Here is a 25,427-nt window from a genome sequence, read left to right as displayed (position 1 = left end):
TTTATGCACCCAACATAGGAGCACCTCAATACATAAGGCAAATACTAACAGCCATAAAAGGGGAAATCGACAGTAACACACTCATAGTAGGGGACTTTAACACCCCACTTTCACCAATGGACAGATCATCCAAAATGAAAATAAATAAGGAAACACAAACTTTAAATGATACATTAAACAAGATGGACTTAATTGATATTTATAGGACATTCCACCCCAAAACAACAGAATACACATTTTTCTAAAGTGCTCATGGAACATTCTCGAGGATAGATCATATTTTGGGTCACAAACCAAGCCTTGGTAAATTTAAGAAAATTGAAATTGTATCAAGTATCTTTTCCAACCACAACACTGTGAGACTAGATATCAATTATAGGAAAAGATCTGTAAAAAATACAAACACATGAAGGCTAAACAATACACTACTTAATAACGAAGTGATCACTGAAGAAATCAAAGAGGAAATCAAAAAATACCTAAAAACAAATGACAATGGAGACACGATGACCCAAAACCTATGGGATGCAGCAAAAGCAGTTCTAAGAGGGAAGTTTATAGCAATACAATCCTACCTTAAGAAACAGGAAACATCTCAAATAAACAACCTAACCTTGCACCTAAAGCAATTAGAAAAATAAGAACAAGAAAACCCCCAAAGTTAGCAGAAGGAAAGAAATCATAAAGATCAGATCAGAAATAAATGAAAAAGAAATGAAGGAAACGATAGCAAAGATCAATAAAACTAAAAGCTGGTTCTTTGAGAAGATCAACAAAATTGATAAACCATTAGCCAGACTCATCAGGAAAAAAAGGGAGAAGACTCAAATCAATAGAATTAGAAATGAAAAAGGAAAGGTAACAACTGACACTGCAGAAATATAAAAGATCATGAGAGATTACTACAAGCAATTCTATGCCAATAAAATGGACAACCTGGAAGAAATGGACAAATTCCTAGAAATGCACAACCTGCAAAGACTGAATCAGGAAGAAACAGAAAATATGAACAGACCAATCACAAGCACTGAAATTGAAACTGTGATTAAAAATCTTCCAACAAACAAAAGCCCAGGACCAGGTGGTTTCACAGGCGAATTCTATCAAGCATTTAGAGAAGAGCTAACACCCATCCTTCTCAAACTCTTCCAAAATATAGCAGAGGGAGGAACACTCCCAAACTCATTCTACGAGGCCACCATCACCCTGATACCAAAACCAGACAAAGAGGTCACAAAGAAGGAAAACTACAGGCCAATATGACTGATGAACATAGACGCAAAAATCCTCAACAAAATACTAGCAAACAGAATCCAACAGCACATTAAAAGGATCATATAACATGATCAAGTGGGGTCCATTCCAGGAATGCAAGGATTCTTCAATATACGCAAATTAATCAATGTGATACACCATGTTAACAAACTGAAGGAGAAAAACCATATGATCATCTCAATAGATGCAGAGAAAGCTTTCGACAAAATTCAACACCCATTTATGATAAAAACCCTGCAGAAAGTAGGCATAGAGGGAACTTCCCTCAACATAATAAAGGCCATATATGACAAACCCACAGCCAACATCGTCCTCAGTGGTGAGAAACTGAAAGCATTTCCACTAAGATCAGGAACAAGACAAGGCTGCCCACTCCCACCACTCTTATTCAACATAGTTTTGGAAGTTTTAGCCACAGCAATCAGAGAAGAAAAGGAAATAAAAGGAATCTAAATTGGAAAAGAAGAAGTAAAGCTGTCACTGTTTGCAGATGACATGATACTATACATAGAGAATCCTAAAGATGCTACCAGAAAACTACTAGAGCTAATCAATGAATTTGGTAAAGTAACAGGATACAAAACTAATGCACAGAAAATCTCTGGCATTCCTATACACTACTGATGAAAAATCTGAAAGTGAAATTAAGAAATCACTCCCATTTACCATTGCAACAAAAAGAATAAAGTATCTAGGAATAAAGCTACCTAAGGAGACAAAAGACCTGTATGCAGAAAATTATAAGACACTGATGAAAGAAAATAATGATGATATAAATAGATGGAGAGATATACCATGTTCTTGGATTGGAAGAATCAACATTGTGAAAATGACTCTACTACCCAAAGCAATCTACAGATTCAATGCAATCCCTATCAAACTACCACTGGCATTTTTCACAGAACTAGAACAAAAAATTTCACAATTTGTATGGAAACACAAAAGACCCCAAATAGCCAAAGCAATCTTGACAATGAAAAATGGAGCTGGAGGAACTAGGCTCCCTGACTTCAGACTATGCTACAAAGCTACAGTAATGAAGACAGTATGGTACTGACAGAAAAACAGAAATATAGATCAATGGAACAAGATAGAAAGCCCAGAGATAAACCCACGCACATATGGTCAACTTATCTTTGATAAAGAAGGCAGGAATGTACAGTGGAGAAAGGACAGCCTCTTCAATAAGTGGTGCTGGGAAAACTGGACAGGGACATGTAAAAGTATGAGATTAGAACACTCCCTAACACTATACACAAAAATAAGCTCAAAATGGATTAAAGACGTAAATGTAAGGCCAGAAACTATCAAACTCTTAGAGGAAAACATAGGCAGAACACTCTATGACATAAATCACAGCAAGATCCTTTTGGACCCACCTCCTAGAGAAATGGAAATAAAAACAAAAATAAACAAATGGGACCTAATGAAACTTAAAAGCTTTGGCACAGCAAAGAAAACCATAAACAAGAACAAAAGACAACCCTCAGGATGGGAGAAAATATTTGCAAATGAAGCAACTGACAAAGGATTAATCTCCAAAATTTATAAGCAGCTCATGCAGCTCAATAAAAAACAAACAACCCGATCCACAAATGGGCAGAAGACTTAAATAGACATTTCTCCAAAGAAGATATACAGATTGCCAACAAACACAGGAAAGAATGCGCAACATCATTAATCATTAGAGAAATGCAAATCGAAATTACAATGAGATATCATCTCACACCGGTCAGAATTGCCATCATCAAAAAATCTAGAAACAATAAATGCTGGAGAGGGTGTGGAAAAAAGGGAACACTCTTGCACTGCTGGTGGGAATGTGAATTGGTACAGCCACTATGGAGAACATTATGGAGGTTCCTTAAAAAACTACAAATAGAACTACCATGTGACCCAGCAATCCCACTACTGGGCATTTACCCTGAGAAAACCGTAATTCAAGAAGAGTCATGTACCAAAATGTTCATTGCAGCTCTATTTACAATAGCCAGGAGATGGAAGCAACCTAAGTGTCCATCATCAGATGAATGGATAGAGAAGATGTGGCACAGGGCTTCCCTGGTGGTGCAGTGGTTGAGAGTCCGCCTGCCGATGCAGGGGACACAGGTTCGTGCCCCGGTCCGGGAGGATCCCACATACTGCGGAGCGGCTGGGCCTGTGAGCCATGGCCACTGAGCTTGTGCGTCCGGAGCCTGTGCTCTGCAACGGGAGGGGCCACAACAGTGAGAGGCCCGCGTAGCACAAAAAAAAAAAAAAAAAAAAAAAAAAAAAAAGATGTGGCACATATATACAATGGAATATTACTCAGCCATAAAAAGAAACAAAACTGAGTTATCTGTAGTGAGGTGGATGGACCTAGAGTCTGTCGTACAGAGTGAAGTAAGTCAGAAAAAGAAAGACAAGTACCATATGCTAACACATATATATGGAATCTAAGAAAAAAAATGTCATGAAGAACCTAGGGGTAAGACGGGAATAAAGACACAGACCTACTAGAGAATGGACTTGAGGATATGGGGAGGGGGACTGGTAAGCTGTGACAAAGTGAGAGAGTGGCATGGACATATATACACTACCAAACGTAAAACAGATAGCTAGTGGGAAGCAGCCGCATAGCACAGGGAGATCAGCTCGGTGCTTTGTGACCACCTAGAGGGGTGGGATAGGGAGGATGGGAGGGAGGGAGATGCAAGAGGGAAGAGATATGGGAACATATGTATAACTGATTCACTTTGTTATAAAGCAGAAACTAACACACCATTGTAAAGCAATTATACTCCAATAAAGATGTAAAAAAAAAAAAAAAAGAAATCTGATGCCTTGATGTTTAGGCTTTAGTAGGCTTGTATGCTTGGCTTTCATTGGCTACCTATCCAGCATCCACTGCCCCTCAGATTTTGCTTTGGAAAACCACCCCATGTAGAGCAACCACATGGTCTTAATGGGACTGACCCTGCCCCAGCTCCAGAATAGGTAATCTCATGCTCTTGCTACATGGGCAGGCTCCAGCCACTCAATGTGTGGTTTCCTCTGACCACTGTGATTAATTCAGGATGGTCCACTCAGAGTAAAGCTAGGGACTTCATGTTTAAAGGTTAATTTTTTGGTTTTTTTTTTTTTTTTTTTTTTGGCCTCACCACACAGCTTGCAGGGTATTAGTTTCCTGACAAGGGATCAAATCTGGGGCCACGGCAGTGAAAGTGCCGAATCCTAACCACTGGACCGCCAGGGAACTCCCAAAGTTTTGTTCTTTTTGATATGAATGAGCAAGGAGATATATAACCTCAAGGGCTGCTTTCATCCATCTCATAGCCATGAGATAGGACAGCCTTAGAAGACAACTGACACATGGAGAGGGCAGAGCTGAGAGAATGAGAGAAAGGGAAACAGTGTCCTGGTCAAACCATACATGGGCTTTGTCCTACCACTGGACTGTTTTCAGTTATGTGAGCTAATAATTCCCTGTATCTTTTTGAGACAAACTTTTCTTAGCATAGAAAGCATCTAATTGATACTGCTTAAGACATACATTAATAAAACACAGGAAGTAACAAATGCCATAAAAGAAAATGAGAAGAAAATACTATGAATTCAGAGAAAGAATACTTGAAATGAGGGGATTAATAAAGACTCTATGGAGATGACATGAGCTGAGCTTTATTTAATTGTAACAGTTACCAATTATTGGTGTCTTACTATATCCAGGACTTGGGCTAGCATTTTTCATGCATTGGCTCATTTAATCCTCAAAACAACCCTATGAAGTGGTTACTTTTTATGAAATGAGACTAACATTTGTTCTTTCTTCCAGAATAAAGCACTTCAATTCCCAGCTAAGGACATGACCACCTGTAATAAAGATTTCATTTCCTAGCCTCTCTTGAGGTATGGCTACAAGACAAAATTCAGGCCACAGAGATTAAGCACAACTGTATGGACTTCCAAGTTTTCTTAAAGTTAGGGGCAAGCCTCTTATGCCTTCCTGCTTTCTGCTGGCTGGGATGCAAAGGTCATGGCAGGAGGCCAAGCAGCCACCCTGGATAGTGAGGAAGCCACATGCTGAGGATGGCAGCAAAGAGCCTCGGTCCCCTGACCATGTTGAGAAGGCTCCCTGCCCAACCTGGTCTGCCTACCTTGATTGCTTTTGAGAGAGAAAACTTCTATCTCGCAATAAGCCAGAAAGAACATTTTGCATTTTCTTTCACACAGAGCTGAATCGAGGTCAGACTGATCCATTAATATTATCTCCATTTACAGAAATGAGGGGGAAAGCTTACCCAGTTATAGCCAGTGTAAGCCAGGATTCAAACACACTTTTGATTCCTTACATCGGGGTTCCAACCCTCACCCAGATTGCCTTGAGAAGTACATAGGATTTGTACAGAAGTGGGTAGGCCTTGCATTTTTCTTACAGACAACCCAAGATTTTCTATGGTGGTGAGGATAATTTAAGACAGGGAATGATTCTGGCTTCCATTTTATTCCTGAATTGGCACAGTCTCCCTCAAATCCCCACAGTCTGTCTTTGGAACCAATAACCATGGCTGCTCCCCGAGGCTACTGGGAAGACAGTGATTTGGCTCCTTGTTGCCCAAGGTAAACATGTGCTGGGAACACAATCCAATCACCTCTCCTCTATCTAGGAAAGTCACGTAGGTCAGAAGATAGCAACTGCTTAGGTTGGCACTTGGCATCAGGCTGAGCTCTGATGCTGTGACTCAGGCAGAAAAATGAAATTATCAGGGAAAACTAGGAAGGGCAGGTCAGGGATTCTGAAATACTCCTCAGCAACTCCAGAGCAAAGCTGCAAGACTGCCTTTTGCTTTAGATGTTGTGAACTACTACAGTATGGTTCAAAGTGTTCTCCTTCAGCAGATGAAGACCATCATGGTAAAAGTACAATGTATGTGTATGAAGTTCAATGTACTGTCCAAACGTACAGCAAGTCCTGGGAACACTTACTGAACGGAATTAATTACACACGTGATTACTGAGGAAGATGCTTCAGGACAACTTGGGAAAACTGTCTATTTACAACTGGCAAAACAACAACTAACCATGAACTTGGTCTCTCTAAGACTAGGCCTGCTTTCAGGAGACCTTAGTGGGTTGAGTTCTGTGCTGGAAAAGGCTCTAAAGGACTGTTAGTCCACTGAATCTGCTCTGGAATCCCATGTGCGCAGGATCTGAACAAATTGCTGTGTGTCAACGGGACGATTCAGATCCTTCAGCAGATAAGCAAAGAAATCATACTTCAGAGCATCCTGGTTTCTGAGGTTAAGAAGCTCAGGTGCTCATTGCCTTGGTGCATACACGCTCACATGCATACACACACCCCTAAGGGTGTAAGACAAGTTTATACAGATTCAGTGGTCTAGAACTGCACTGTCCAAATATGGATATAGCCACTAGCCACAGGTGGCTAGTGAGCATTTGAAATGTGGCTAGTATGAATTGAAATGAGCTATAAGTGTAAAATGCAATTTGTAGTGTACAAAGATTTCATACAGAAGAAAGGGTAAAATATCTCCATAATTTTTTATATTGACTATATTAAAATGACACATACTGGGTTTGAACAAATGTGTCATTAAAATAAATTACACCTCTTTCTTTTTACTTTATGTGGCTACCAGAAAAGTTTAAAGTACATAGGTAGCTCACATTATATTTCTGTTGGACTAGAAATACTGGGTAGTTCTGGTCTAAAAACCTTCATTTAGACTAAGTATCACTTAACTTCTTTGGAAGTAAAATGTCATGTTAGATAATAGCATAAACCCCCACCAAGAAAATCCTCGCCTCCCTCCTTCCAGCTGTTTACCACATACAGTGTGCAAAGTGGCAATCTGCCAGGTGGCGCATGTGCCCACAGGGTCAGGAGAGGCCTGGCCCTCCCACCAGTCTTCGAAGGCTCTCCCACACCCTCTCTTAACCTCTCTCCACCCAACTCCCAAGTGCTCAGCTCTCGTGGGCAGCCTCCCAAAGCTCGGCAGGCACACCCAACACTGTCTTTCTGGTGTGTTCTTCTGCCCTCTGCTCCCATCGCGCCCTCTCCCTGGGGCACATCCTTCACGCTCATGACTTCATCCTTCCTCTTGTGACTCATCCTTGCAACTTCACAGAAATTCACGTGGTTCAGACGCTACTTTCCAGCCCCTATATCTCTCAGTTACTTTAAGCACTTTAAGTCAAACTCTGAAGGAAGAATCTATGTACTTTTAAAGAATAAGAGAAGGGACCGACTACAGTTCAAACTCACAACCTGCCAAATTCCTAGAATGGTTGGTGTGTACTGGGAGGGAGGGGTCAAGACCACACTTTGTGTGGTCTGCGTATTTACAAAAAACTGTTAAAATAAAAATTGAGTAATCTGGGTTTTATCTCTTTTTATTTTCGAGGCTCTCCCTCAGAGGAGGGTAGTAAATAATGAAACATCCCAAACATTTGAAAAGAGAAGGCCCGAAATGACACAAAATTAGGCAAATTTGGTCATGAAAAAAGAAAGAATAGAGGCTCTCAATCTGGGACACACAGATACAGGTCTGAATCCCTGAAAGTATGGGCAAGGTTCTGAGACTGTGTGTATATAAACATTTTGAGAAAAGTGTCTGTAGCTTTCATCATATTTCAAAGGGTCTGAGACTCACATAAGGACTACTGCCATAGGTCTTAAGCATGAAATGCAATGAAATTATGAGGTAAAGAAAGGTTATCTATTTACATGATAAATATTTTTAAGACACCAACGAGTATATGCTTGCAGTCATTAAGTCCTTTACAGTGCACATCTGTTAACTCTGTGTATCTTCACAGTGTGATCTTCACCACAACTTGCAAAGTGTAACCATTCAGTGCCTTCTGCTTCATTCTGTTCAGTTTTTCCATTACAGTTCTTCCAGCATAATTTTTTGATAGCAAGTGTATGACTTTGGCTAAAACAAAGAGAGAAATCATGAAATGAATGTATGCTGTGACTATGAAATATTTTCCTGGGCGCTCACCTGCAGATTAATTCAATTAGTATGCTCTTCCTATTAGTGTTGTTAACATAAACAGAAGTCAAAACCTGACCATCTAAATGTACAGGTTTTAAAATCTCATCACTAATATTTTAGCAATTTTATGTTAGCCTTGAAAACATTTTACTTAATGACCAAGGACACCACCAAAAAGAGGAAGAAATAGACAATGCATTTATGTCAAATTTTGCTTTAACCATCAACTTTAACTATTAAAATCAGTCTTTCAGGTAACATTACTAAATGTGCTTCTTTTCTAAAGAATTCCAACTTTGCAACATATTCTACATTATTTGATCTTCTGACATCCCTGTAACTTGAATGGATGCTTACTCTCATTATTTACTGCTGGGTAAGGAAAGACAGTGAAAGATTTAATAAACTACCCAGTGAAAGAACCTTGGTCTCCAATGTGACCTGTAACTGCACGACCCTGGCCAAAATGTTCATATTAACGCACTGCCCCCAGCCCCCGTCCCCATGGCTGACCTAGGATGCTACCAAACATAGATTATTAATAAATCTCTATGAAATATAATATCCTCTATAAATTTAACCTGCAAACTAGTCCTCCAAACCAAAACGGAATAAGGTGAATAAGGTGCAAGTCTTAAAGCAGTAAACACTGAAAATAATCCTGAGCTCACAAATTATACTTGCAGACTCTGAGAGTCCCTGTCACCAACGCACTCTCAGGATCAAAAGAATGAAGTATAGCCTCGAAGTGATGAAAGGGTAAGGGTAAGGTAAGGTAAGGAAGGTAATGTAAGCCAGGAATTAGTTCTTGCAAATCCAAAGTCACCATAATGACTAAAAAATTTTTAAATGAAAAACTCAAATTCTGTACATGTTCCCTGCCCATACTTTCTGAGGGGCTTCTTGCCACTGTTCCACATTTGGGCCACAGAAGTGGTCTGGGTACTAGGCAGAGGCAGACCAAGCATCATGGGTAGGGCAAAGTGAAAGGAAGGAAAAGAAGAGGAGGAGAGGCCAGGAAGAGAGGAAACTTCTAGTGACCGAAACATGGAATTTCATTGGATACCTCTCTCTTCAGTAAGCCAATAGCATGAACTGTTTCAACAACTAAACCCAGCATCAGAGAGGTGGGAGAGAACCCATGAGGACAGCAGTAATAAAGCAGATCTCATTTTAAACACATTTAAATAAATACAATTATCATGAGCATTAACATGCTTTGCCGGTAAGGAGACAAACTCCCCTGGAAGGTACATCTTGTACAATATGTCTCTCAGCATCAAGCCAATGACATTCCTCATGATGCTGTTGTTTGGAATTGTATTTGAAGTTATATTTTGGATAATTTAAATACATGAAGGTTGAAGAATCCTAAAACAAATCTAACACAGAATGACATTAATGACTTTTTGAAAGTTAGTCATTTTTAATTAATGAAACGGGTAAAGAAGTAGATTAAAAAGTGTTCCCTACTGCCTAAGCAGGTAGATGAGGAGAAGGCTGTAAACAGCAGGTGCTCTGAGCAGCTCAGGTGGTAAAGGCCCACGCCCAGGGCACGAGGCTCAGAAGCACTTACTCTGCCTGAAGGCTGGTCACAGGGCTTTGAGGGGCACTTGACGGTTTACTCCATTTCAGGATGTGAGCTGAAGTGTTCAAACATGAGATTCGGCTACCAAACACAATCTATAATATTTCCAAAAAACCACCAACATTTTGAATTAAATTTTACTAAGATTCTACTTAGTCAAATTCTGAAACTCATCATTATGAAAATCACTTTCATCTCCAATGCGTTGTCTGTAAACACAGTATCATGCAAACAAGCAATTTGGTCAAATAAACTTTTAAAAAGCAAGTGCAGTATAGTAACAAACGTCAACTTCAAGAGACTGTCACAAAACACAGAGGTACAAATTAGCAGTAAGCACCACGAACAGATTTGTGTTTCTCTCCATGCAAATGTGACATAAGATTTGCTGCTAAAGACTCCATGATATTTATCTAATCTGATGGAAGCAAAAACAGGAAGGAAATACCTTTGACTTGTTTCTACACAGTGCCTCCAGTCATTTATTTCTGGAACTTGATCAGTCTTTTTCCAAGAATATAAACAAATCTTTCCACACTCTAATCCTACTGCAACAACGTATCTGTTTTTAAGGGAAGGGAAAGACGGTGATTAATTTAGCATGAACTTCTGTTATCGCCATCACCAATCTAAAGTAGTTCTTCAGTGCTCCCAACTGTCTCTGGCTTACAAAGGACTCTGTTTAAAATTCGGGCCCAGGATCCAGTGCACTGCTCTACCGTGCGCTCAGAGCCTCCTCTCCATCGAGGATGCTCACAGTTTTACCTCTGCCCTCTGCGGGCAAGGCCCATGAGCCAGTGTCTCCCTGGCTGGCAGGAGAGACCCTTGTTCTACCGAAGATACTTGTTACAGAGAAAGCACCACAGTCCTAAATGTGGTGGAATAAGAACCTTTGAGCCACACTCCCAATCCCTATTTCACCACGCTGAATATCATCAAGCTCTATCAATTTAGCAATTCTTATGAGGGGAGTTCCATGGTGGTCCAGTGTTTGGGGCTCTGAGCTTCCACTGGGCGGGGCGGGGGGGAGCCTGGGTTGGATCCCTGGTCTGGGAACTAGGATCCCACATGCCACGTGGTGCAGCCAAACAAACAAACTAACAAATAAATAAATAGGGGTTGAACAGAAAGATAAGATAAAATAAAATCGTGTTAAAAACAAAAAAGAAATCCTATGAGAAACATAAGCATTATAAAAAAAATAGTTAACTTGGAAGCTAAGAGAACCCAAAGATTAAAGTATAAGAGGGCTACACATCGAGAAACGAAGTGGTCTTCTTCAAGAAAACATAAGATGAAGCCCCCCACAGAGACTGACCGTTGGGAAAGGTTAAGTACTGGGCAGACACCGACGGCAGTCACAGCTCCGCCCACGTCCAGAACGGAGGAGCAGGGGCCGATGCTGTGCTCAGTGGAGTCATCGCTGGAGTCGCACTCACCCCAGACAACCACCTAACACAGAGAGATCAAACTCTGTAAAACTTTCTCTTTGCAAGGTTTCTAGCAATGTATTAGAGCGTTTCAATGGCACAGAGGACGCTGACATTTTAAAAAATGCATCATTTTCATTTGTGTTCCAGGACTTCTGAGCATTTCAAGCATCACAGAGAAGCCACCATGTAGCAGATACATGTCTCTGAGACCTCAACTGCCCAACTGTGCTGGTCCAAAGATGACTGTCCTCACCCAGAGACGAGGGGTGTTTAGCCTGCTCTTTATACTCAGGAAACCAGTTCTGATCCAGTGAGATTCTGTCCACCATGTCCTCAAGGTGCTCGTGCACCACCCCAAGAAATTACCACAAAATGCATGAAAGCAACCAAGTCCCTGGCTCTTCTTCTACACCACCCACTGCTCATGAAATCAGCTCAGCTCACTCGGGAGGCCCTCACCTTGATGATACACCGCATTAGAACTGAGGCTTTCCTGGAAGCTCATTCCTCAGAAGGGTGTGAATGGTCACAAAGAAATGGGAGAGGCAAGTGAAGCAAGATTCTGAGCAGAGGGGCTCCGCCCAAGCAAGCAGGAGTGCATTTCTGAGACTGCACGGCGGATGATGCCTTGTCCGTTTCAGCCTTGACCTAAGTGTGACAGCCACAGCTGGACCATCTGCTACCGGGCCTGACTGTGGAAGGCAGAAGCAGTCCTGCTGCCTGAGCAGCTAGCAGAGAGTAGGAAGACAAATGCCGGGGAAGAAATGAATAGGCGAATGACAGAAGCAAAGGTCTGAGAGAAAGCACTTCAGAGGCTAACATTTCAGCGTTTCACTGAGTGACAACATGCTGCGTTAGTCCTCTGCTTCTGTAACTTGTACCATGACTGTGACTGGAGAGGGCAGGAGAGGAACGCTCAAGTGCCTCAGCACCTCTGGTCTGCAGGAAGTGCCGAAAAAGGAAAGGATGCTTTAAAGAGCATGAAAACAGAGGAAAGACCAGAGGCCAGGGGAACATTTCCCAGAGGCCAGGGCGAGGGTCATGGTCAAGAACCTACTGCTAGCTAACTTGTTCTGATTTTTTTCACAGCTCGTGACACACACAGGCACACACCCCGCCTCCTTCACTGAGTGAAAAGGTAATAATCATTCATTATAGAAAGAATTTTAAATTCACAAAAGTACAAAAAAGAAAAGCAGAAGCTGTCTTTCCCTATGTCCCTCCATCCACTCCTGCTCTCCTACTTTCTTAGTCTTGACCCATTTCATTTACTACTTTTCTCCTACTGGGGCCATCTGATAGTCATGTGTCTGAAGGGCCTTCTCTTATTTGATATTTCAGAGACATGTATTTATAGAATTTAACAAGTAAGAAAAGCCTTTTTATGTATGCATATGAAAAACACAGAAGGAAATACATAAACTGATTTTTAAAAGATGTATCAGAAAATTAGGATTATGTGTTTTTTATCCAAACACACCTGTAATATTATTATTTTACATTTGAAAAAATATTAAGTTAAAAAAAAAATTACCTTTTTGTCCCGACTTCCAGTGAAGAAATACTTGCCATCAGGACTCCAATCACAAGACCAAATAATTCTACTGTGCACAGCAGTGATTTTGTTAGTGAAGGCAAAGAGACTGAAAACTGGGTCTGAAAGAAACACATATGCACTAGTCACAAAGTGGAGAAAGCTGTTTTTTACCTGTTAGAAAGCTATGTTTAAATGCCATATACAACATGTAATTTAACAATCAATTTATATACACAGACTTTGGCAACCGACCAAGGCCAGGCAGCTGATCCCTCACCAGAAGGCTATGTGCATACAGTTATTTTTCTAGTAGGAAATGCTTTTATACTGACTAGTCACTCTCTAGTGACTGATGACAAACATCTTCTGGACACTTAACTAAATGTTCAATTTATGCTTATGGAAGAAGCCTGATGAAATTTAAACTTAACTCAGGAAGTAGCCAGATCTGTGTATTAAGCTATGGAAAAAAAGACTAATGAACCCTTAAATAATGTAAATAAAAAAAAAAAAACGAACTTAAAAAAAATCTCTTCCCTTGCAGTATTTTAAGTGTAGGGTGACTAACTTCTAGACCTCATAGGGACTAAACCTAAAAGACATAACTGTGTATGGAGGGTAGACTACTGTATCTATTAATCCACAATCCATAAAGATATAACAAATTAAAAGATTTGTTATTAGTATAATATCACTTTAACTTTTTTAAAAAAGTAAAAGTTCCATGTTAGGAAATCACTAGTTGCAAATGAAATCAGTCTGTTACAACACATACTGCTCAGTATGTGTCATAGTCCCTGGTATTCTCAACACAAAAAACCCAAAGGACTAAAAATATCATAAGATCAAATTGCAGTAGGTTTTATCAATGGAAAAATTAAAAACAGGATTAAACAACACAAAGTACTTTAAACGCTCTCTAGATTTTCCCTACTCAATGAAACTGGAAGAATAAGATTAGGCTACTGCTGCAATCACATGAAGCTTTTTTTCCTTTTCCTTTTTTTTTTTTTTTTTTTTTTCAATTTATGCCAGATCCAAAGTAGAATGCAGGTAGGTGTGTTAACATTTTGCCCAGGGGTCATGTTATTCACAAATGGAGGCCTAAAACACCCCTCCCAATTATCACTGTGACAGAGGTGGGCAGGTGGATGGTAAAGACAATGGTCCTTCTGAGTTTCATAATTTAACTGTATATTCATTATTCCTGTCCCATAAAATCCTCAGTATATATCATCCATTTGGTTTTATGGTGGCATTCTGTAACCATCTGCGAAATCCAAATTTTCTACATGTAGATTTTTATGTTTCTTTAACTGAGATGTCTGAACACATATCATCCTTACAAGGAAGGTCAAGTCTTCCTCAGTTATCACAAAACTTTGAAAGACTCACAACAACCAGACTCTGCCCTTCACCCTGTTATCATTTCTATTTCTCTTTACACAATAGCTGCTCAAAGTAGGTAAATGGACATAACTGTTTCACTAATAATCTTCCCAACCAGCAGCTGTTTTACCTAACTCAGGTGAGATTGTGTCCTGCCTTTTCCACAGTGACCAGGTCCGATCTCTGGAAACAGCTAGTAAGAACTTGTCATCAGGAGAGAAGGCCATCTGTGTGACAGTCAAACTGTGGAAAATTAAATTCTGCACCTGTTTCCAAGATGCAGTGTTCCAAAGAATGATAGCTGCATGCTCTTTCTTAGCTGCCTATAGGACAGAGATGAAACAATAAAGCAATTAAAGTGAAATAAACTGAAAACATTTTTCAAAATAATATATTGTTTCTATGGTATTTTTTATGTATCTGTGTAAAAAAAAAAAACAACTTCTGAGAAAATACTATAAATACTATAACCAGGTGTAACTTCTGAGAAGAGAGAGACTGGAATTAGAAATGAATAATTAGAGACTGGCACTGAAATCAGAATTTTAAAAATTGAGTTATATTTAACATACAATATTATATTAGTTTCAGGTGTATGACATAGTGGTTCAATATTTTTATACATTATGAAATGATCACCACAGAAAGTCTAGTTACTATCCATCATCATACAAAGTTGTTACCATATTATTGACTATATCCCCTATGGGTACCTTACATCCCTGTGACTTATTTATTTTATAACTGAAAGTTTATACCTCTTAAACCCCTACTTCAGTCATCCCTTCACCCTGCCGAAAACACCCTGTCTATTCCCTGTACCTATGAATCTGTTTCTGTTTTGTTTGTTCATTTGTTTTGTTTTTTAGATTCCATATATAAGTGAAATCATTTGGTGTCTGTCTTTCTCTAACTTATTTACTCATTTCACTCAGCACAATACCCTCCAGGTCCATCCATTTTGCCACAAATGTCAAGATTTCATTCTTCTTTTTTAAAGCTGAGTAATATTCCATCACTCACACACACACACACACACACACACACCCCACCCCTTCCTTATCCATTCCTCTATCAATGGGCACTTAAGTTGCTTCCGTATCTTGGCTATTGTAAATAATGCTACAATGAACATAGAGGTACATATATCTTTATTAAATTAATGTTTTCATTTCCTTTAGATAAACAGCCAAAAGAAGAAGTGCTGGATCATATGGTATAGTTCTATTTTTAATTTTTTGAGGACCTTCCATACTACTTTAATATTTTACAAGAAGAATACATCTGTGTATTAACTGTGTAATTAGTAGTTTAGAAACTTTCACTTCTGGTCAATATGGAGTAACAGGGACCAGATTTACTCTCTTATGTGAAAAAAACTAAAAGATCAGACAAAATACACGAAATAATGGCACTCCAAAATATTAGATATCTGGCAACAAAGAACACTGATACCTAAAATACAAAATGAATCACAGAGTAGGAAAAAAAGAAAAAGAAAAAAGAAAACAACAATCACTGAACTCAATGACAACGTCAAGCAGCCAAACATAGGTATAACTACGGTCTGCAAAAGGATAAGAAAAAAATACTTTAAAAGATAATGGCCAAAAAAATGTCCAAATTCAATGAAAACAACAAACCTACAGATCTAAGACGTTCAATAAAACCCAAGCACAAGAAACACAAAGAAAACTATACCAACAGTACTCAAATTGTTTAAAACCAGTGAAAAATATAAAATTGCAGTTGGAGGAAAAAAGAACATTACTAAGTAACAAAGAAAAATGACAGTGGGCTTCTCATCCAAAACAATGCAAGTCAGAGGAAAATGGAGCAACATTTTTAAAGTACCTAAGGGAAAACCAACAATTCTTTAGCCACCACTAATACTGTTAAAAAATGAAGGAGAAATAGATCCTTTTCAGACAGGCAAAAAGCTGAAAAAATTCCTGACCAGCAGAACTGCATTATGAGGAATGTTAAGAATATCCTGTAGGCAGCAGGAAAATAATATCTGATAAAAATTTTTTTATTATTTAAATCTCTTTAGGGATAATTAACTGTTAAAGCATAAATAATATTGTGGGATTTCTGTGAAGAAGTAAAATGTACAAAAACAATACCACAAAGTAGAAGGAAATGAAAGTATACTTATGTTCTCGTACACAAATAGTGCAATATTACTTGATGGTAAACTGTGGTAAATTAAAGATATATAGTGTAAAATAACAAAGAGTTATATCTACTAAACAAAACAAAAGAAATAAAATGGAATCATAAAAAGGAATCACTTAATCCAAAATAAGTATAATGGATCAAAGAACAGATAGATCAAATAGAAAACAAATAGCAAGACGATAGGAGTTAATCTATCATATCAATTATTACATCAAATACAAATGATCTAATAAGCACCCCTATTAAAATGAAAGATTATCAAGATGAGAAAAACAGCAAAACCCAATTATATGCTGTCTCCAAGAAACCCACTTGAAATAAAAGGAAACAAACAGCTTAAAGTAAAATGATACAAAAAGATACATAATTCAAGCACTACTCAAAGGAAACATGGAGTGGCTATACTAACATCAGAGAAAGTAGACTTCAGAGCAGAAAATATTACCAGAAGTAAAGAGGTTCATTGCATAATAATAAACTAGTCAGTTAATCAAGAGAAAATAACAATCATAAATGTTTAGGATCTAAAAACAGAACTTCAAAATACATAAAGTACAAACTAAAGGAACTATAAGGATTAAAAGACAAGTCCACAATTATAGTCAGAGATTTCAAAATGCCATTCACGATAGAACCAAAAGAATAAAGAGACAATACAGTCAACCAATGTAATTCATATTTTCAGAACACTCGACCCAAAAGAAACAGAATCCAAATTCTTCTCAAAAGAACATGGAAATTTACCAAGATTAAATTTCAAAGGATTGAAGTCATACTATGTTTTCTGAACAAAATAAACTTAAATTAGAAATCAATAACATAAAGATATCTGAAAAACACTCAGTATATGGAAACTAATACATTTCAAAATAACCTAAGTTAAAAAATAAAATAAAGAGAAATTAGAAAGTGTTTTTAATTGAATGAAAATGAAAACACAACGTATCAAAATTTGCAGAATGCCTCGAAAGCAATACTTAGAGGAAAACTTATAGCACTTAACACCTATATTAGGAAAGAAAGATCTAGAATCAGTGACCTCAGTTTTAACCTTATTAGAGACAGAAAAAGAAATGAGGACTTCCCTGGTAGTGCAGTGGTTAAGAATATGCCTGCCAATGCAGGGGACACGGTTCAAGCCCTGGTCCAGGAGGATCCCACATGCTGTGGAGCAACTAAACCCGTGTGCCACAACTACTGAGCCTGTGCTCTACAGCCTGTGAGCCACAAATACTGAGCCCACGTGCCACAACTACTGAAGCCTGTGCACCTAGAGCCTGTGCTCCACAACAAGAGAAGCCACCACAGTGAGAAGCCAGCGCACCACAATAAAGTGTAGCTCCCGTTCGTCGCAACTAGAGAAAGCCCGTATGCAGCAACAAAGACCCAATGCAGCCAAAAGTAAATCAAAATAAATAAAATAAATAAATAAACCAAAAGCTTGTTCTCTGAAAATATTAATAAAATCATAAACTCATTAATTTCCTGGTCAATTCCCAGAATTCTCTCCCACCAAAAAAAAAAAAAAAGAGGGTATGAGAGAAAAGAGACAAATTGCCAATAACAGGAATAAGAAAGGTAACATCACCAGGGATTCTTCAGGTAATAAAAGGATCAAACGGGAATACTATAAACAACTTTATGCCAACAAATATGACAAATCAGATAAAAGGGACAAATTTCCTGAAAGACACAAACCATCAAAGTACACCCATGAAAAATTAGATACCTTGAATGAAATAGCCCTGTATCTATTTAAAAAATTATAGGTAGTTAAAAACCTTCCCACAAAGATAACTCAAGGTCAGTTTGCTTCACTGGGAAATTCTACCAAATATTTAAAAAAGGAAATACCAATTCTTCACAAACTCTTCTAGAAGATTGCAAAGGAGGAAATATTTCTATGAGGCTAATATTACTGTGATACCAAAACCAGATGAAGCCATTACAAGGAAAGAAAGCTACACAGCAATGTCTCTCACATACTATATATGAAAGTTTTAAACAAAATTTTAGCAAATTGAATCCAACAATATATAAAAATATAAGAAATCATCAACAAAATGAAAAGGCAACCTACTGAATGGGAGAAAATGTTTGCAAATCATCTGATAAGAGGTTAATATAAAAACTATATAAAAACACATACATCTGAATAGCAAAATATAAAACAAAATTAAATAAATAAATAAAAAATAGGCAAAGGACCTGAATAGACATTTTTCCAAAGAAGACATACACATGGCCAACAGAAACATGAAAAGATGCTCAATATCACTAATCATAAGGGTAATGCAAATCAAAATGACAATGAGATATCTATCACCTTACACTCATTAGAATGGCTATCATCAAAAAGACAAGGAATAAGTGCTGTAGAGGATATGGGGAAAAGGGAACCCTGTGCCTTGCTGGTGGAAATGTAAACTGGTGCAGCCATGATGAAAAACAGTATGGAGGTTCCTCAAAAAATTAAAACTGGAATTAACATATGATCCAGCAATTCCACTTTTGGGTATTTACCCAAAGAAAATAAAAACACCAACTTGAAAAGATATGTGTACCCCCATGTTCACTGCAGCATTATTTATGATAGCCAACATATGGAAACAACCTAAGTGTCCATCAAATGGATAAAGAAAATGGATCAATGGATAAAGAAAATGGACAGACACACACACAATGGTGGAAGAGTATTCAGCCATAAAAAACAATGAGGGCTTCCCTGGTGGCACAGTGGTTGAGAGTCCGCCTGCCGATGCAGGGGACGCGGGTTCGTGCCCTGGTCCGGGAAGGGTCCCACGTGCCGCGGAGTGACTGGGCCCATGAGCCATGGCCCCTGAGCCTGCGCGTCCGGAGCCTGTGCTCTGCAACGGGAGAGGCCACAACAGTGAGAGGCCCGCGTACCGCAAAAAAAAAAAAAAAAAAACAAAAAAAAAAACAACGAAATATTTCCATTTGTGACAACATGGATAGACCTTGTGGGCATTGTGCTAAGTGAAATAAGTCAGACAAAGACAAATACTGTACGATCTCACTTATAAGCAGAATCTAAAAACAGCAACATCTGTTCCCATATCCCTTGTATATGTATAACTGATTCACTTTGTTATAAAGCAGAAACTAATACAAAAAAAAAAGAGATGTATATCATGAAAGGATTCAGTCAACCCCAACCTCAAGCTGCAGTGTTTTTTAGATAAAATCATTGCGACATGTAAAGCCCATTTAAATCTATTAAGTAAACTATTTTTGCTCCCTGTTCAAAAATTAAAAAAATAAAAAATAAATACATAAAAAATAAATAAATAAAAATAAAAACAGCAACAATAAAAAACCCACCAAGCTTATAGACATACAGAGAATGGATTGGGAGATGCCAGAAGCCAAGGCTGGGGGATAGGTGAAATGGATGAAGGGAGTCAAAACGTACAAACATCCAGCTATAAATAGCTAAGTCAGAGGGATGTAACATACAGTATGGTGATTACAGTTAATATTGCACTGCGTATTTGAAAGTTGCTGAAATCTTAAAAAGGCCTCAGCACAAGAAAAAAATATTACTTGTAACTATGTATGATGATGGATGTTAGCTAGACTTATTGTGGTGATCACTTCACAATGTATACAAATATTGAATCACTATGTTGTACACCTGAAACTAATATAATGTTATATATGTCAGTTATACCTCAATAAAAAGAATAATTGAAAAAAATATATATATATAATATAAGCATTTGGGGTTTGGTTCCAGGAATGCAAAGTTGGTTCATCATTTGAAAAATCAATCCATGTAATTCACCATATTAATAAACTAAAATGGGAAAAACACATGATCATGTTAAGAGATAAAGAAAAAACATTTGACAAAACCTAACATCCTGATAAAAACCCTCTGCAAACTAGGAACCGCAGGGAGATTTTGCAACCTGATAAAGAAGAGTCATAAAAAACAATCCACAGCAAGCATAATGCTTAATGGACAAAAACTAAGTATTTTGTTGCTGAGATGAGGAATAAGGTGAGGACTTCTGATGTTACAACGTCTAGTCAACGTTAAGACATCTATATGGGAAAGGAAGAAGTAAAGTTTTCTTTATTCACAGGCAACATAAGCATCTATATGGAAAATCCAATATCTACAATAAAGCTATAAGAATAAGTTTAGCAAGTTGCAGGATAAAAGACTGATTACAAAAAGCAACTGCATTTCCTTATGTGAGCAACGAACAATCAGACATAAAATATATGAAATAAGGATAAATCTGACGAAGTATGTGTAAGACCTGACACTGAAAAGTACAAAATATTCCTGATAATATTAAGATGTTAACACTGGGGAAAATTGGGTAGGAGGTATAATGGTATTCTAGGTACTATCTCTGCAACTTTCGTTAAATATACAATTATTCCAAAATAAAAGGCTTACTAAAAAAAAAAAAAAACCCTGAGAGAAATTAAAGATCTAAATAAATGAGAGGCATACTGCATTTATGTGTCAAGACTCAATATTGTTAAAATTCTTCCACAATTAATCTATAGATTCAATGCAACCCCCATCAAAATTCCAGCACATACTTTTGTAGAAACTGTCAAGCTGATTATAAAATTCATGTGGAAAAGTAAAGAACCTAGAATAGCCAAAATACATTTGAAAAGTGAGAAGAGAGTTAGAAGACAATTACGTCCTGGTTTCGAGACACAGTATAAAAAGCTATAGTTGTTAAAGAGACTGTGGCACTGGCATCAAAACAGGAAAGGAAAACAGAAAGATGAACAGGACAAAATAGAGTCTAGAAATAGACCCCAACATATATGGACAGCTAATTTTGACAAAGACGCAAGAGGTACGAGGTGAAGGGATAGTCTTTTCAACAAATGATGACGGAACAACTGGATATTCACATGCAAAAAAAATCAACTGTAATATATACTCCATACAACAGGAAGAATTAATAGAAGATGTATCATAGGTCTAAACATAAAACTTAAAATCTATAAAACTCCTAGAACAAAATGTGGCAGAAGATCTTGAGTCAGGCAAAGATTTCTTTCTTTCCTTTTTCTTTTTTGGCCGCTCTGCACAGCATGCGGGATCTTAGTTCCCTGACCAGGGATCAAGCCCACTCCCCCTGCAGTGGGAGTGTGAAGTCTTAACCACTGGACCACCAGGGAAGTCCCAGGCAAAGATTTCTTAGATACTACATTAGAAGCACCAACCCAATACAGAAAAAAATTGATAAATTAGACTTCACCAAAACATACAACTTCTGCTCTTTGAAAAACATTGTTAGGAAAATGAAGGAAAAGTCACTGCGGAAAACTACCTACATAGCGTATATCTGATAAAGTAGTATCCAGTGTCTATAAAGAGCTTTTCAAAAGTCAGTTATAAGAAAACAATACAATAAAGAACTGGGCAAAAGTTTTGAACAGATACTTCATCAAAGAAGACATACAGTTGGAAAATTAGCACATGAAAAGCTGTTCAACATCATTAATCATTAGGGAAATGCAAATTACAGGCACAATGAGATATTACAAACCTATCAGAATGGCTAATGTTAAAAAGATTGACAATACCACACACTGGTGAGGGCGTGGAGCAACTGGAACTCTCATATATTGCTAGTGGGATTGTAAAATGGTACAACCACTTTGGAAAGTAGTTTGTCAATTTCTTAAAAATTTATACATCTACCATATACCCAGCAATTCCACTCATATGTATTTACTCAAGAGAAATGAAAGCATATATCCATGTAAAAACTTGTACACAAATGTTCATAACTGCTTTATTAATAAAAGCCAAAAACTGGAAATCACCCAAATGTCCATTAATAAGTGAATGGATCAACAAATTGCAGTATATCTGTAAAAGGGAAGACTATGCAGAAAAAAAAATGACCAACTGATACATGCAACAACATGGATGAATCTCAAATTATTTTGCTAAATGAAAAAAGCCAGATGAAAAAGAGTGCATACTATATGACTCCATTTATACAAAAATTTAGAAAATGTAAACTACTCTATCACGATAAAAAGCAGATTAGTGGTTTACGAGGGATGGGGCAGAGGAAATCTGGGGGGCTGATGGCATGTTCACTATCTTGATTGTAGTGATGATTTCACAGGTATCAACATGTCAAAATTTATCAAATTGTTCACTTTCAACATGCAGTTGACAGCACGCTAATGATACCTAAATAAAGCAGCTAAAAATCTTAGTTCAAAAAAGAAATGCACATACTTGTTACAAGTGAACCAACTTGAAAAGGAGAAAATAATCAATTATGTGATTGACAGTGCCCTAAGACACAAATTAGCTGCTCAGCAGAAGCACAGTTATTCTTGCTACTTATGCCCTGTTCTTTCCAAAGGCCCTTGTATTAACGGAAGGAAGTACCACCCTCTCAGTACCACCCTCACAAAGAGGACAACAAACAAGGGGGGTGGGGCAGAAGGAGCACAACAATTATTGCTTAGGATGTCCCTCAATACAGGCCCGTAGCAAGGAACCACAGCAAGAGCAGGGACAAAAAACAAACATACCAAAAAACCCCCAAAACAAAAAAACCCCGTAGGTGCCCATCCGGGTGGGCAGCTCTCATCATCATGCTTAAAACAGATAAATTAATTAATTTTCTTAGTTAAAACCAGTAAATAAATTTTAGGAAATTTAGGGGAATGTGTAGGTCTCAGACCTTTCACACAATCCTCCACAGTATATAGATAAATACTGAATAGCAATTTCAAGATCATTCTCCCAGGCAGAGGTCTGAGATGCACCATTCAGCAGTGTCACGTGCTGCTGGCTCACTGAGCTGGCCACCACCCTGCCTCACCGTGGCAAGGGCCAAGGGACTCTACTCACTTAGGTCAGCATCCACAGTGTCCTCAAGACATGGTCAGATGGCGTACATGGTGCGGGGTTTCACCTTCTCGTTCCCCTCTGTCTCCAGGACTCCCATTACTAAAAATTTATGTTACCACATTTTTAGCTCTCATTTTAAGATACCTGATTAAATAGTTTCTGAGTAGGGGCATAAATCGGCTCAAACCAAGTATTTAAGAACAAAAATGTGCAGCTGAAACAGATTTAAAAGGCAACTGCAAGCTTCTGATGGGACAGAATGGAAAAGAGACGGAGAAAGCAAGATTCAGAAAAATCAGGCACCTGTGGCCTTTCGTGTCAAATTCTGCCTCCATCACTACTAAGCTTGCAGGAGCCTGATGACTCAAATAACCTGTGACCAAGTAGAATAAAAAAGTAAAATGCCCTACCTTACAAGCTGAGGCAAGCAGTGTCTTTGAATTGCTACAAGCAACACAAAATATTTCATAACCATGTCCGTATCTAAAATTAAAAAAGAGAAAATGGATGACCCCTGTAAGTAGGTAATTAGTAAATGTACCTATTCTTGTGCTGCAAAATTTTTAAATGAGAGAAGAAATCAATCTCTCCAGCTAACACACAGTTCTTTTAAGAAACATTGTACTTTTGTCTAGGTAAATATTTGGAGTAAAAGCAGAGACTGGAGAAAAATGCCAACTTCCTAGTAGTAATACAACTTATTCAAACAACTAGATTAAAATACAAGTTTTCACCACCAGCCAGCCACTACCATAAATAACAAACCATAGAAAGGTCCTGATAGGGAAACATTGTAGGAAAAAAAAGACCAAGAGAATAACAAAACTTAAAACTTTTTTTAAAAAGGAAAAAAAATAGTGTTATGTCTCTCTACTTTAAAAATCAAGACCAATAAATCTAGTAAATATAATATATAGCAATATAAATATCTATGTGAAGTTTGATTTTCACCCCTTATGAAGGCCATCAAGAGATGTTTACAGCAGGGGGGAAAATGTAGGAAAGAGGAAAGCAAAGGAGAAAATCAAATTGGTTGGGAAGGGGGCATCACAAGTTATGATCGAATCAGACTAAAGAGCTAAGTACAATTTAACTTACAGTTTTTGAACTTCAGGCCACAAAGTATTTTGCAGAAGATGATCCTCAGTGGGAGGTTCTACAATAAATTTATAGCATTGCAATTAATTTTTCCACTTTCATGCTGATAAACAAGTGAATTCTGCAGCACTTATTTAGGTCAGTGGTGACAGACCCCATACTATGTGTACTGTACTAATGATTCAAGCAAACCATCTGTTTGCCTTTTCTTACCAGTAAGTATGGAGGGTTGAAAGGCCACCTGGTGATATTCGAAACCGGTACTAGTTAACAGCTCCTCTTCATCAGAAGGCTGAGAAGCTATATCTCCTAGTTTAAAACAAACATCAACATCATGAATGTAGTCACCAACTTTATGTCTCCTGCACATGTCCCAATATTAAGGCCACTAGTTAGAAAATAGTGGTACCTGAAGGCAGTGTAATTCAACGCTGTATCCGCGTGATGGCAAAGCCAAGCGTATTTCCACTACTCTGGTATTTTCCAAATGCGCTCCTTAGAGCACTGGTCAATTCCATAAAGATTCCTTCCTTTTCCTTTGACCTAATGTTTCCCAAACTTTTTAAACTGTGGAACACATTTTTCAAGCTATCCACATTAGCATCTGTGGTTGTGAGTGCTCCATGAAATACACTTTGTAAAAGCAGCACCTATTTCAGGGTCTGCATGTGTACACAGAGTAATTACCATGAAATAGCTGATAGAAAAGAGATGCATGTATTGTGATTTTTAAAAATAATAAATCACCTATAATGAACATTAGGTACATAATATACAAATGTGTAACTAGGTTTTAAGCACCACTATAGGTTCAGTAATTTTGGAGACGAAAGCCTTACCCTGAAAGACAGCTTTATTTGATAATCCCAAAGCAGGGACAGTAGCTCCTTCTGGAAGATCACCATCTTGCTGGAATAAAAAGTATGATACATGTTTTAAATGCTAAAAGTTACTGTTACCTCAAGCACTATAAAAAAATGTTATGCTCATAAATGCTGAGAAGCAGTGTAAAGACCATTTTACCATTCTGTGTAGATATCTGCCC

General features: G+C 37.9%; 1 protein-coding gene across 3 annotated transcripts in view; it reads right to left on the bottom strand.

The window, feature by feature from the left end:
* Positions 1–7,650: 7,650 nt before the first annotated feature.
* Positions 7,651–25,427, bottom strand: part of ELP2 (elongator acetyltransferase complex subunit 2) — a 44,242-nt gene continuing 26,465 nt past the window's right edge. For all 3 annotated transcript variants that reach the window (XM_060119758.1, XM_060119759.1, XM_060119760.1), the window contains 9 exons: positions 25,222–25,291; positions 24,596–24,691; positions 24,383–24,440; positions 23,695–23,767; positions 14,354–14,546; positions 12,832–12,953; positions 11,183–11,316; positions 10,313–10,426; positions 7,651–8,213 (listed from right to left, as the gene is read on the bottom strand). In XM_060119758.1, the coding sequence (XP_059975741.1) occupies positions 8,057–8,213; positions 10,313–10,426; positions 11,183–11,316; positions 12,832–12,953; positions 14,354–14,546; positions 23,695–23,767; positions 24,383–24,440; positions 24,596–24,691; positions 25,222–25,291 (1,017 nt within the window). In that variant the 3' untranslated portion in view covers positions 7,651–8,056. The remainder of the gene's footprint in view (positions 8,214–10,312; positions 10,427–11,182; positions 11,317–12,831; positions 12,954–14,353; positions 14,547–23,694; positions 23,768–24,382; positions 24,441–24,595; positions 24,692–25,221; positions 25,292–25,427) is intronic.

This window comes from Mesoplodon densirostris, chromosome 15, assembly GCF_025265405.1.
Source record: "Mesoplodon densirostris isolate mMesDen1 chromosome 15, mMesDen1 primary haplotype, whole genome shotgun sequence".
In the NCBI taxonomy this organism is placed as follows: domain Eukaryota; kingdom Metazoa; phylum Chordata; class Mammalia; order Artiodactyla; family Ziphiidae; genus Mesoplodon; species Mesoplodon densirostris.
This window is presented reverse-complemented; position numbering and strand designations above follow the sequence as displayed.